This window comes from Nothoprocta perdicaria, unplaced genomic scaffold (genome assembly GCF_003342845.1).
Source record: "Nothoprocta perdicaria isolate Ctin4 unplaced genomic scaffold, notPer1 scaffold_784, whole genome shotgun sequence".
NCBI lineage: Eukaryota > Metazoa > Chordata > Aves > Tinamiformes > Tinamidae > Nothoprocta > Nothoprocta perdicaria.
Genome location: NW_020456070.1, coordinates 2,590 through 15,609, shown reverse-complemented (window position 1 = coordinate 15,609; position 13,020 = coordinate 2,590). Strand labels below are relative to the sequence as shown.

General features: G+C 51.2%; 1 protein-coding gene across 1 annotated transcript; it reads right to left on the bottom strand.

Annotated features, from left to right (window-relative positions):
- Nucleotides 1-364: 364 nt before the first annotated feature.
- On the bottom strand, nt 365-1,303 carry LOC112957894 (olfactory receptor 14C36-like). Its single transcript, XM_026051655.1, has one exon. It carries the CDS (start codon nt 1,298-1,300, stop codon nt 365-367), a length of 936 nt encoding a protein of 311 aa, XP_025907440.1. The 5' UTR covers nt 1,301-1,303.
- Nucleotides 1,304-13,020: the final 11,717 nt, after the last annotated feature.

Below are 13,020 nucleotides of genomic sequence, written 5' to 3'. Positions count from 1 at the left end.
TCCATCCCTGCTGAGGAAGGGGGAAGCCTGGCTTCCTGCTTCCACATGGTCTGTAGGTCAGAATCAGAAGAGAGATACCTGAACCAAAATAGCATGACCCAGATTTTTATTACTATTAGTATTATTACTATTTTTATTAACTTTATCAAGAATGTAAGAAAGAAAACAAGGAGGGAAGGAAGGAGGGAAGGAAGGAGGGAGGGAGGGAGGGAGGGAAGGAAGGAAGGAAGGAAGGAAGGAAGGAAGGAAGGAAGGAAGGAAGGAAGGAAGGAAGGAAGGAAGGAAGGAAGCAAAGGAAGGAAGGAAGGAAACCCAGTCTGCACGCCAAGTATATAGGAATGATGGCTAGATACACATCAAAAAGTTATTGGTTGGCATATTGTACATACTGAAGAATTTTCCTCAGTGCCTCCTTGAGCTCCTTGTTCCTTATGCTGTAGATGAGGGGATTCACTGTTGGAGGCAACATCGAATATAGAACAGCCAGTGTAAGATCCAGAGCTGGGGAGGACATGGAGGGGGGCTTCAGGTAGGCAGACATGGCAGTACTGACAAAAAAAGAAACTATGGCCAGGTGTGGGAGGCACATGGAAAAGGCTTTGTGGCGGCCCTGCTCAGAGGGGATCCTCAGCACAGCTCTGAAGATCTGCACATAGGACACCACAATGAAAAGGAAACACCCAAAGGCTAAACAGGCACTAACTACAATAACTCCAGCTTCCCTGAGGTAGGAATCTGAGCAGGAGAGCTTGAGGAGCTGGGGGATCTCACAGAAGAACTGCTTCACCACATTGCCTTGGCAGAGTGGAATGGAAAATGTGTTCCCAGTGTGCAGGAGAGCATAGAGAAAATTAGATGCCCAGGCAGCTGCTGCCATTTTGACACAAGCTCTGCTGTCCAGGAGAATTCCATAGTGCAGGGGTCTGCAGATGGCAATATAGCGGTCATAGGCCATGACAGTGAGGAGAGAATACTCCGCTGACATGAGAAAGACAAACAGAAAGACCTGTGCAACACATCCCCAGTAGGAAATGGCCCTGGTGTCACACAGGGAATTGGCCATGGATTTGGGGACAGTGGTGGAGATGAAGCCAAGGTCGAGGAGGGAGAGGTTGAGGAGGAAGAAGTACATGGGTGTGTGCAGGCGGTGGTCACAGGCTATGGCTGTGATGGTGAGGCTGTTGCCCAGGAGGGCAGCCAGGTAAATGGCCAGGAAGAGGGAGAAGTGCAAGAGCTGCAGCTCCCACGTGTCTGCGAATGCCAGGAGGAGGAACTCATTGCCGGAACTGCTGTTGGACATTTGCTCCTGGTTCACAGCACTGTCCAATGAAGAAAAAGCATCAGCAAGTTAGAAAGGACTTCTCTTCATAGTATTCCCAAAATGGCCTCTCTCCTTTACCTTGTTTAGCTCCCTTGTCTGACCTCTGATTTGTGCTGGTTGAGTGTGCTGTGCCTCTGTATTTGGGCTCGAGAGCAGTCAGTCCTGCTCTTGAGGGTGCTGTAAATGAAGGTGTCAAATTTCCTTATGTATTTGAGGAGTAAAGCTTGAAATGGCTGCCTTGAACCAAGTGATGGGGATTTGCTCCAGTAAATATTCTTACTTTCAAGCAAGTGGCAGCTCTCATAACACATCTGCTTAAAAGAAGATCCTGGGGAGAGATTCATTTCCCCCACATCCCTAGCTGACCCTTCTATTTTTCTTCACTGTTGCTTGACGCAACACAGTGGGAGAGGGAAGTTCCTGCCTTAAATACAGCTGAGTCCCCATCCTTAGTTCCAGGGAGGAAGAACAAGACCAGCATGGAGGAGTAAAGAAATTAAGAGCATGAGCAGGAATTTTCTGCCACAGAACAGTAAGGAGTAACAAGAGCACCTTCACCTCCTCAAGCTGTGCGCCCCATGACCCAGACAGTAACACCTCAGCACTCTCCCTCTCAGTGCCCTCTCCTGCAGTGGAAAAGGACCAGGCTGCAGGAGAGACCCAGCCCCTCTTCCACCAAGGACGGGGGGCTCATGACAGGCACCCCATGGCCTTGAGGGCTGGGAGAGGAAACACGAGGCTTTGCCGAGAAGATGTCTGCTTTGTAGGTACTGACCAAGGCTGATCCAAATCACCCCTCTCACAGCAATTGCCTTTCTAGTTCCCTCCCACTCGCTGATCCTCTCTCTAGGGATGAAGCTTTTCCTGCTGGCAGTTGCTCCTCTCCCCCACATCTTCTCCCTGTCAGTGCCACACACCCCATCCCACCCCCTGGGCACTCACTGTGCCCTACAGCAGGATCCAGCAGCAGGGCATTGACCAGGGACATCTCAGGGTATGCGGGTGGTAGGGACCAAGGTCACACAGACCCTGCTGAGGACAGACAAGGGGATGCTGGTGCTGTCTGCAGTCAGGAGAGGGCACAGGGCCTTGCTGAGGTTCCTCACACATCTCTCCATGGAAAGGACTAGAGTGTCAGGTTCCTGCTATCACCTGGCATTTCCTTTCCATACACCCCCAGCTCTTCACAACCACAAGGACACAGGGAATCTCCTCATCTTTAACATTAACTGCCTGCACTGTCCTCTTCAAAAGGCCCCTTCACAATATGACCTTGCCATCATGGGGGTCTCTCCTCACACCCAGACMTTCTCCCYRCASCACATGGGGATTTCCCASGCARRGWGGGTGCTGACCCTCGCAGGTGGCACTCACTGCCCTGGGCACACAGCACCCTGGGGCGCASGGACACTGCTCGGCATTACAGCCCATGCACAACTGGGGGCACTCGCTGGCTTCACACCCCTGCACCGTCCTGGGGAGAAGGCAGCCGGGATGCCCTGTCCCTCTGATGGTCTGACTGGGAATCCCTGCTCTAAAGTACCACCAGCTCCAAGCAGGAGAAGCTGGAAGAGCCACCCTGAGAGATCCCATCAGCTGTGGAAGGGGCCAGGTTCAAAAGAGCCCTCCAGGAACCACAGCACTCTTGTCCTGCAGAAAGACACTTACCATGTCATGGGCGAGGAAGTTTCTCCCTGCAAGGGGCTCTCATTTGTCTTTCCATTCCCAACTGTCCTTCACTTAGGAGCAACTCATCCCAGCCTGGTGCCTGCGGGCAGTGCCCTGAATCTTGGTGCTCCTTTAAGAGGAGCTGCTCCTGGGCAGAGCTGTCTCTCTGCAGCACCTGCCACGTTGCCAGGGGCTCCCACAGTCCCAGGAGCCAGGCCCAGCTCAGGAGCAGGGACCCAGCTGGAGATGGGACAGTTTCTGTCCCCTGAGCAGCTTCCAGGCGTTTCTGGGCCTCCAGGGCTGTGAGAGGGGAAGCTGTTTGGGTGTCTACAGGGTCCATGGACACAGCTGCAGGTAGGAACCAGCATAGGACAGGCTCTGCTGGACACAGACAAAGGCACTGCCTGGGCTCACAGACACCAAAGGAGGTATTCATCCTCTTGGTATGGCTGTTGTCTCTGCCACCAACACAGACACCCTGAAAGGTCTCATATCATTGTCCTACACTGAGCATTGCACACCCCCACCCACACACTGTCCACAGGAAGAGCTGGAAAATTTAGAGGAAACAAACCCCTTTCCAGAAGCACAGTGACCGAACCTGGATATTTGGCCTGATAAAACACATCAAGGGTTAATGTGGCATCAGAGCCACCTACACGTTTCCCCTGCCTACCTGTTATCAGTGAGGACAATTTTCTCCTCTAATCAGCCCCTGGGGAGTCTTTTCTTTTAACAGCTAGCAGTGGGACCCATTAAAACTCAACCAAAAGTTGGGGGTTGATTTTAACTTTGAATCCTTCCGTGTTTATTTCAGTCTCCTCTCAGTTACTGAGGTTCATGGGCTCAGTACCAAATACACCATGGGGATCATTAAAATGCAAAAAGCTCTCACAAATCATGTATCTTCCTGTAATTTTTAACAACTCTTGCATGGCTAATTGTAGAGGTTTGGGGATTTTAGCTGAACCATGAAAACATCAATAATATGCACGTATTTCTGCTTTTAAAGTGTTTCATGTTCTTATTGTTATTCAGCTTTCAGAGTAAGTGACAGCAGCATTCTCCAACTAGAATCAATCCAGAAGGACTCCTGATGAAGTCTGGACATGTAGGAAATCCAGCATCCTAGAAGTCAAGCACTGTATGGACCCTCTGCCCCCACCCCCCACATCTGCATTCCTCTCAGCCACCTGGGACTTCCACCAGTCTTGTTAGAAGCTTCTCTGTTCTACTGATGTCAACAACTGAAGGTTACAGCTCATCTGTCCCAACTCCCACCTGCTTTCTTCAGAGAGCTAGGTGCAAATCAACACAGAAATAAAGCATGAAAAAAAATCATACATACTAATTGTACTCTTTGAGTGTAGGCAAACCTTAAAAATCTCTGAAATGCAAACCCACAGCTGGGTGTCTCAGTGAAAAAATAGTGACAGGTGGAGTCCCAATATGCTGCTTCTGGAGATACCAGACCTACCTGTGCCTCTCAACAAAAGAAAGGAAAAACCTGTGATGCAAGACCCTAGAGAGGAGGGATTTTCCTGGCTGCTCAGAGTGACTCAAGCACGACTTGGGGATGTCACAGGAAACCCAATGCACCAACACCAAAAGCACTGGAACTTCCTGAACACTCGGGCTGGGAGCAGGAGGGGACAGCCATGTCCTAGACTTCCTCCATCAGGCCTTCAGCTCCACAACTTGTCATGACTTCAAGGGAGCTCCCTAAACCAATACTTCCCATGACCTCAGTGCACAGAGCAGACTGAGGAGACATGGAGGAGTCAGGGGAGAGAAAGGGGAGAGACCCCAGGGTGCATCTCTGAGCAACAGACATGTTGCTAGAGGCTGAATAAGCAACCCAAAGAAAGGAGCAAGGACATGCTTTGCTTTCCAGTGGCTTCCAAAGCCACATCTCTGYCMAGCTTCAAGGGGAAYAGGGTCTCCCTTCTGCAAGATTTGCCCAGGACTGTGYAAACACTGCRGAAASAGRAATGTTGRCTGGTRGAAATTYCAGCAGYWGGGGAGCCGGAAGATTGTSYTCTCACCRACTTCTGAACAATTCMMAAYGCAGCTCCTGAGGCAAGTCAGTGTCTTACAGGCTCCATAYGGGAGCCTGSACAKCAGGGCTGCAGTGTGTGGGCCTGTCCCGAGACACCCAGGGTCAAAAGTGTGGGAGATCCAGGGTGCCAAGGAACTACAGATCCCACAGACAGGCACGTGCCAGGAACAAGACTCAGGGCAGAAACACTACCTGGAGGTGTCATCAAAAGCCCAAAGACCAACTAAGGTCCAAGATGAGAAGTGGATTTTCTCATGGACAGATGAAGGAAAGCTGGCAAAATTCATGGAATCTGAAAGCTTCCCCAGATTGGCTACCTGGGGAAGCCAGGCTTCCTTGACCCATGGTTTTGGATTCAGTGTCCCATTCTCAAGCCCTCAAGAAGGAAGGAAGACCTGTTAAGGGCATATTTGCTCTTTCCTAGCATATCATCTCTATCCTACTAAAGACCAAGAAACCTTGCTGAGGACTTTTAAAAACAAAGAGCCTGTACGGCGTGTCTCAGAAGAGCAGAAACCCTTAGGCTGCTATAGGAGATCCAATGCCCTGCTAAAGGCAGGTCCCAGTAGAGGAGATGTTTTGAGGCCTGTCCAGTGAGCACTGGGTTCCTCAGAGGATGGAGATCAGAGAATATCTTTGGATTCTCATGCCAGAGTTTGGTCGTGCTCATCGAGAAAATGATTTGTGACTCTCCAAGAAAATCCAGCTGCTCTGTGCCCTCCACAAGGGAGCTGGGCACAGCATGAAGATCCCCCTTGGCATTCTTTGGTCTACTCTGAAGAAACTTCGCTCTTGCAGCATCTCCTTATCTGCACCACAAACAGAAGCAGCAGAAGTTCCACAGGATCTTAAGGAAAATTTCTTCACAGTGAGGGTGACAGAGCACTGGAACAGCTTGCCAAGAAAGGTTGTGGAATCTCCTTCTCTGGAGACATTCAAAACCCGCTTGGATGCAATCTTGTCTAACATGCTCTAGTTGATCCTCTGCAGTTGCAGAGGGGTTAGACTAGATGATGTCCCAAGGCCGCTTCCAACCTTTATGATTCTAAGATTCTATGTATGCTTCTACACAACTTAATGAGGAAGGCCAAACTATGGTACAGGGACCCAGAGAAGACCTCCAATCTCCTCCTGCCCTCAAAGTTAATCAAAACTTCACTGGAAAAGGTCCAAAGATAATGCCTTGAGAGTGACCTGCCTTCTGCAGGGTGTTGGATCCAGACAGCTTCCAAAAAAAACACTCAAGAAATACCCCAGGTCTCCCACAAGGACCCTGGGTGGCAGGCTGGGCTCTGGGAGCAGAGCTCTGCTCTCTCCACACACCTCCTCCCTTCTGAGCACCAAGACACCGTGGACACCCCGAACCAGATCACGCCACGACCTCCACACCTGAAGAGAGGCTCCTCAGCCTACACCTGCCTCTGCATCAAGGACACACTGGGCTGAGCACCACACATGGCAGCAGACACGACACCCCAAAGGGCCACAAACCACAGCAAGCCCAATTCTCCATCCCTTCCATTCCCTCACACTCCCCCAAGGCCTGTATTAGCAGTGTGCAGGAGAGCATAGAGAAAATTAGATGCCTAGGCAGCTGCTGCCATTTTGACACAAGCTCTGCTGTCCATGATTATCCCATAGTGCAGGGGTCTGCAGATGGCAACATAGCGGTCATAGGCCATGACTGAGAGAAGAGAATATTCAGTTGTTATGAGAAAGACAAACAGAAAGACCTGTGCAACACATCCCCAGTAGGAAATGGCCCTGGTGTCACACAGGGAATTTTCCATGGATTTGGGGACAGTGGTGGAGATGAAGCCAAGGTCGAGGAGGGAGAGGTTGAGGAAGAAGAAGTACATGGGGGTGTGCAGGTGGTGGTCACAGACTATAGTTGTGATGATCACTCCGTTGGCCAGGAGGGCAACCAGGTAGATGGCCAGGAAGAGGGAGAAGTGCAAGAGCTGCAGCTCCCACGTGTCCGTGAACGGCAGGAGGAGGAACTCGTTGAGGGAGCTGCTGTTGGACATTTGCTCTTGGTTCAGAGCACTGTTCAATGAGGAAAAAGCATCAAAAAGTTAGAAAGGGCTTCTCTGAGCAAAACTCATGATTTTCTTCGTAGAGACCCTCACATGGTCTCTGTCCTTTACCTTCTTCAGCTCCCTTGTCTGACCTCTGGTTTGTGCTGGCTGAGTGTGCTCTGCCTCTGTGCTTGGCCTCCAGAGCAGTCAGTGCTGCTCTTGTGGGTGGTGTAAATGAAGGTGTCAAATTTCCTCATGTATTTGATGAGTACAGCTGAGAACGGCCACCTTCAACAGAGTGACGGGGATTTGGTGCAGTGACACAGTAGGAATATTCTCTGCTTACTGTTGCACAAGTGGCAGCTCTCATAACAGTCCTGTTTAAAAGACCATATCCTTGGGAGAGATTAATTTCCCCCTCACCCCCAGCTGATCCTTTTTTTTGGCTTCACTGTTGCTTGATGCAGTGCAGTGGGAGAGGCAAGTTCTTGCCTTAACTGCAGCTCAGTCTGCAGGGACTGACCAAGGCTGATCCAAATCCTCCCTCCCACTTCTAGATCCCCCCCACTTACTGATCCTCTCTCCACATATGGAACTTTTCCTGCTGGCAGCTGCTCCTCTCCCCCACCTCTTCTCCCTGTCAGTGCAACACACCCCATCCTACACCCTGGACACTCACTCTGCCCTACAGCAGGGTCCAGCAGCAGGACGCTGGCCAGGGACATCTCCGTGTATGCGGGTGGGAGGGACCAGGGTCACACAGACACTGCTGAGGCCACACAAGGCCATGCTGGTGCTGTCTGCAGTCAGGRGAGGGCACAGGGCCTTGCTGAGCTTCCTCACACATCTCTCCATGGAAAGGACTAGAGGGTCAGGTTCCTGCTCTCACCTGGCATTTCCTTTCCATACACCCCCAGCTCTTCACWACCAGAAGGACACAGGGAATCTCTTTATCTTTAACATTAACTGCCTGCACTGTCCTCTTCAAAAGGCCCCTTCACAATATGAACCTGCCATGATGGGGGTCTCTCCTCACACCCAGACCTTCTCCCCACACCACATGGGGATTTCCCACGCAAAGAGGGTGCTGACCCTCGCAGGTGGCNTGGCTGAGTGTGCTCTGTGTCTGTGCTTGGGCTCCAGAGCAGTCAGTCCTGCTCTTGAGGGTGATGTAAATAGATTTGTCAAATTAMCTCAGGTATTTGGCACGGAGACCAGGGGAAGGGCACCGTGAACTGAGTGAAGGGGATTTTGATCCACTAACACAGTAGGAATATCCTCTTTTTAAYCTTGGGCAAGTGGCAGCTCTCATGACAGCTCTGTTTAAAAGAGAAGATCCTKGGGAGGGATTYGTTTCCCCATTACCCCCAGCTGACCCTTTTGTTTCTCTTCACTATTGCTTGACACAAAGTAGTGGGAGAGGGAAGGTCCTGCCTTAACTGCAGCTGAGTYCCCCTCCTTAGYTCCACGGAGCAAGAACCAGACCAGCACAGAGAGGTGAAGAAAGGAGCAATAGTATGAACTTTCTGCCTATGGAAATGTAAGGGGTAAGCTCAGCTGATATAGATGAGCTCTGAGGAAAGCCTTCACCTCCCCAAGCTGTGCACACCACCTCACAGATGGCATCACCTCAGGACAGACCCTCTCAGACCCCTTCTCCTGCAGTGGTAAAGGACCAGGCTGCAGGAGATACCCAGCCCCTCTTCCACCAAGGATGGGGCGCATGACCGGCTGAGAGAGGAGACATGGGGCTTTGCAGGGACTGACCAAGGCTGATCCAAATCCCCCCTCCCACAGCAATTGCCTTTCTCGTTCCCTCCCATCCACTGATCCTATCTCCACGGATGGAGCTTTTCCTGCTGGCGGCTGCTCCTCACCCCCTCGTCTTCTCCCTGTCAGTGCCACACACCCCATCCCACCCCCTGGACACTCACTCTGCCCTACAGCAGGATCCAGCAGCAGGGCGCTGGCCAGGGACATCTCCGTGTGTGCAAGTGGTAGGGACCAGGGTCACACAGACCCTGCTGAGGCCACACAAGGGAATGCTGGTGCTGTCTGCAGTCAGGGGAGGGCACAGGGCCTTGCTGAGCTTCCTCACACATCTCTCCATGGAAAGGACTAGAGGGTCAGGTTCCTGCTCTCACCTGGCATTTCCTTTCCATACACCCCCAGCTCTTCACAACCAGAAGGACACAGGGAATCTCTTTATCTTTAACATTAACTGCCTGCACTGTCCTCTTCAAAAGGCCCCTTCACAATATGAACCTGCCATGATGGGGGTCTCTCCTCACACCCAGACATTCTCCCTGCAGCACATGGGGATTTCCCAGGCAGGGTGGGTGCTGACCCTCGCAGGTGGCACTCACTGCCCTGGGCACACAGCACCCTGGGGCGCAGGGACACTGCTCGGCATTACAGCCCATGCACAACTGGGGGCACTCGCTGGCTTCACACCCCTGCACCGTCCTGGGGAGAAGGCAGCCGGGATGCCCTGTCCCTCTGATGGTCTGGMTGGCAATCCCTGCTCTAAAGCACCACCAKCTCCAAGCAGGAGAAGCTGGGAGAGCCACCCTGAGAGATCCCATCAGCTGTGGAAGGTGCCAGGTTCAAAAGAGCCCTCCAGGAACCACAGCACTCTTGTCCTGCAGACAGACACTTACTGTGTCACGGGCTGTGAGGTTTCTCCCTGCAAGGAGCTCTTATTCGTCCTCCCATTCCCAACTGTCCTTCACTGAGGAGCGACTCATCCCAGCCTGGTGCCTGCGGGCAGTGCCCTGAGTCTTGGTGCTCCTTTAAGAGGAGCTGCTCCTGGGCAGAGCTGTCTCTCTGCAGCRCCTGCCACATTGCCAGGGGCTCCCGCAGTCCCAGGAGGCAGGCCCAGCTCAGGAGCAGGGACCCAACTGGAGACAGGACTGTTTCTGTCCCCTGAGTAGTCTCCAGGGGTTTCTAGGGCTCCAGGGCTGTGAGAGGGGAAGCTGTTTGGGTGTCTACTGGGTACATGGACACAGCTGCAGGTAGGAACCAGCATAGGACAGGCTCAGCTGGACAGAGACAAACGCACTGCCTGGGCTCACAGATACCAAAGGAGGTCTTCATCCTCTTGGTGTTGCTGTTGTCTCTGCCACCAACASAGACACCCTGAAAGGTGTCATATCATTGTCGTGCACTGAGCACTGCACACCCCCACCCACACACTGTCTGCAGGAAGACCTGGAAAATGTGGAGGAAACAAGCCCCCTTCCCAGAAACTTCGTGACCGAGCCCGGACATTTGGCCTGATAAAACACATCAAGGGTTAATGTGGCATCGGACCCAACTGCACGTTTCCCCTGCCTACCTGTTATCAGTGAGGACAATTTTCTCCTCTAATCAGCCCCTGGGGAGTCTTTTCTTTTAACAGCTAGCAGTGGGACCAGTTAAAACTCAACCAAAAGTTGGGGGTTGATTTTGAGTTTGAATTCTTCCGTGTTTATTTCAGTCTCCTCTCAGTTACTGAGGTTCATGGGCTCAGTACCAAATACACCATGGGGATCATTAAAATGCAAAAAGCTCTCACAAATCATGTATCTTCTGTAATTTTTAACAACTCTTGCATGGCTAATTGTAGAGGTTTGGGGATTTTAGCTGAACCATGAAAACATCAATAATATGCACGTATTTCTGCTTTTAAAGTGTTTCATGTTCTTATTGTTATTCAGCTTTCAGAGTAAGTGACAGCAGCATTCTCCAACTAGAATCAATCCAGAAGGACTCCTGATGAAGTCTGGACATGTAGGAAATCCAGCATCCTAGAAGTCAAGCACTGTATGGACCCTCTGCCCCCACCCCCCACATCTGCATTCCTCATGTAGAAAACCAGGGTCCCAGAGCTCAAGCACTCTATGGACACTCCTCCTCCCTCCTCACCAACCTGCCATTCCTCTCATGAGCCACTTGGGACTTCCATCACTCTTGTTAGAAGCTTCCCTCTTCTACTGAAATTGGTAACTGAAGGTTACAGCTCATTTGCCCCAATTCCCACCTGCTTTCCTTAGAGAACTAGCTACAAATAAACACAGGATTTTTTTCTTAATTGCAAACAAACAGAAATAAAGCATAAAATAATTTGATAAAGACTAGTGATGCCCTTTGAGTGTAGGCTAAGCTTTAAACTCCCAGAAATACAATCCAGAAGCTGCGTCTCTGAGTGAGCAAAGAGGAACACGACTCACAATACTGCAGGTTAACAATGGCCAACTTGTGTTCTGTAAGGATGTCAGAAATTGTCAATTTAAGCAGGACACATGTGAAGAGGAGGGCCATACATCTCCTGCAGGCCCTGGGTCATGATGCTGCTTTTGGAGATCCCAGACCTATCTGTGCCTCTCTACGAAAGCAGGGAAAAACCTGTCCCCCTGGGCTGGGAGCAGGACGGGACAAGAGAAATAGCCACGTCCTAGACTTCCTCCATCAGGCCTTCAGCTCCACAACTTGTCATCGCTTCAAGGGAGCTCCCTATACCAATGCCTCCCATGACCCCAGTGCACAGAGCAGACTGTGCACTGTCTGGGCAGTGAACCCCAGAGTGCATCTCTGAGCAACAGACACGTTGCTAGAGGCTGAATAAGCAACCCAAAGAAAGGAGCAAGGACGTGCTTTGCTTTCCAGTGGCTTCCAAAGCCACATCTCTGTCAAGCTTCAAGGGGAATAGCGTCTCCCCTCTGCAAGATTTGCCCAGGACTGTGTAAACAGTGTGGAAAGAGGAGTGTTGGTCGGTGGAAATTTCAGCAGTTGGGGAGCCAGAAGATTGTGCTCTCACCAACTTCTGAACAATTCAAAATGCAGCTCCTGCGGCAAGTCAGTGCCTTACAGGTTCCATACGGGAGCCTGGACAGCGGGGCTACACTGTTTGGGCCTGTCAGGGTCAGAAGTGTGGGAGATCCAGGGTGCCAGGGCACTACAGATCGCACGGACAGGCAGGTGCCAGGAACGATACTCAGATTAGAAACACTACATGGAAAAGCCCAAGGACTAAGGAAGGTCCAAGAGGAGAAATGGCTTTCCTCACAAATAGATGAAGGAAAGCTGCAAAATTCATGGGATCTGGAAACACTTTCCTAGATTGCAACCTCTCTTGACCCATGGTTTTGGAGCCTAGTAGGAACCAAACCCAGCATCTCTATCCTACCAGAGACCAAGAAAGCTTGCTGAGGACTTTTAAAAGCAACGAGTCGGTAGAGCCTGTCTCAGAAGAGCAGATTCCTTGAGCCTTTATTAGCGAGTACAGTACCCTGCTGATGGCAGATCCCAGTAGAGGATGAATCCTGGGGCCTTTTGCAGTGAATTTGGGGTTATCTACAAGGACAGAGATCAGAGTATCTCTCTGGATCCCTGTCCCAGTTGCTCTGAACCCTCCACAAGGGAGCTGTGCACAGCATGAAGATTCCCTTTGGCATTCTCTGGTTTAGCCTGAACACATCTAGCTCTCCCAGCATCTCCTTATCTGTACCACATTCCAGTCCCTGATCATCTTGGTGTCTCTGTGCTGGACTCCCTGTCGTTTGCAAGTGCCTTTGCGGAACTGAGAGACCAAATGGGATCCAGTGTACAAACATAGTCTCTGCTATGCCAAAAAGAGGGGTAGAATGTGTCTACGCAGACAGGGCCACACAGAGCAGCCCTCCTGGCTGTGCTCTCCCAAATACAAATGCATGAGTGAGGACAAACTATGGCACAGGGACCCAGAGCATTTACTCCATCTCCTCCTAGACTCAGAGATTATATGAAGTTCACTGGAAAATGTCCTGCCTTCAGCAGGCTGTTGGAGGGTGTTGGATTCTTACCTCCAGAGTGCTCCCTAAAAGGAGCCTCAAGGAATTCGCTATTCTGAGACTCTTTCCAAAGGGACCTGTGGATTTGGAACTACCATCTCCACGACTGACCAAGGACAGGTATCCCTAAGCCACTCACCGGCC

Excerpts from the sequence above, each read along its gene's own strand:
- LOC112957894 (XM_026051655.1), bottom strand. The coding sequence starts at position 1,300 with ATGTCCAACAGCAGTTCCGGCAATGAGTTCCTCCTCCTGGCATTCGCA.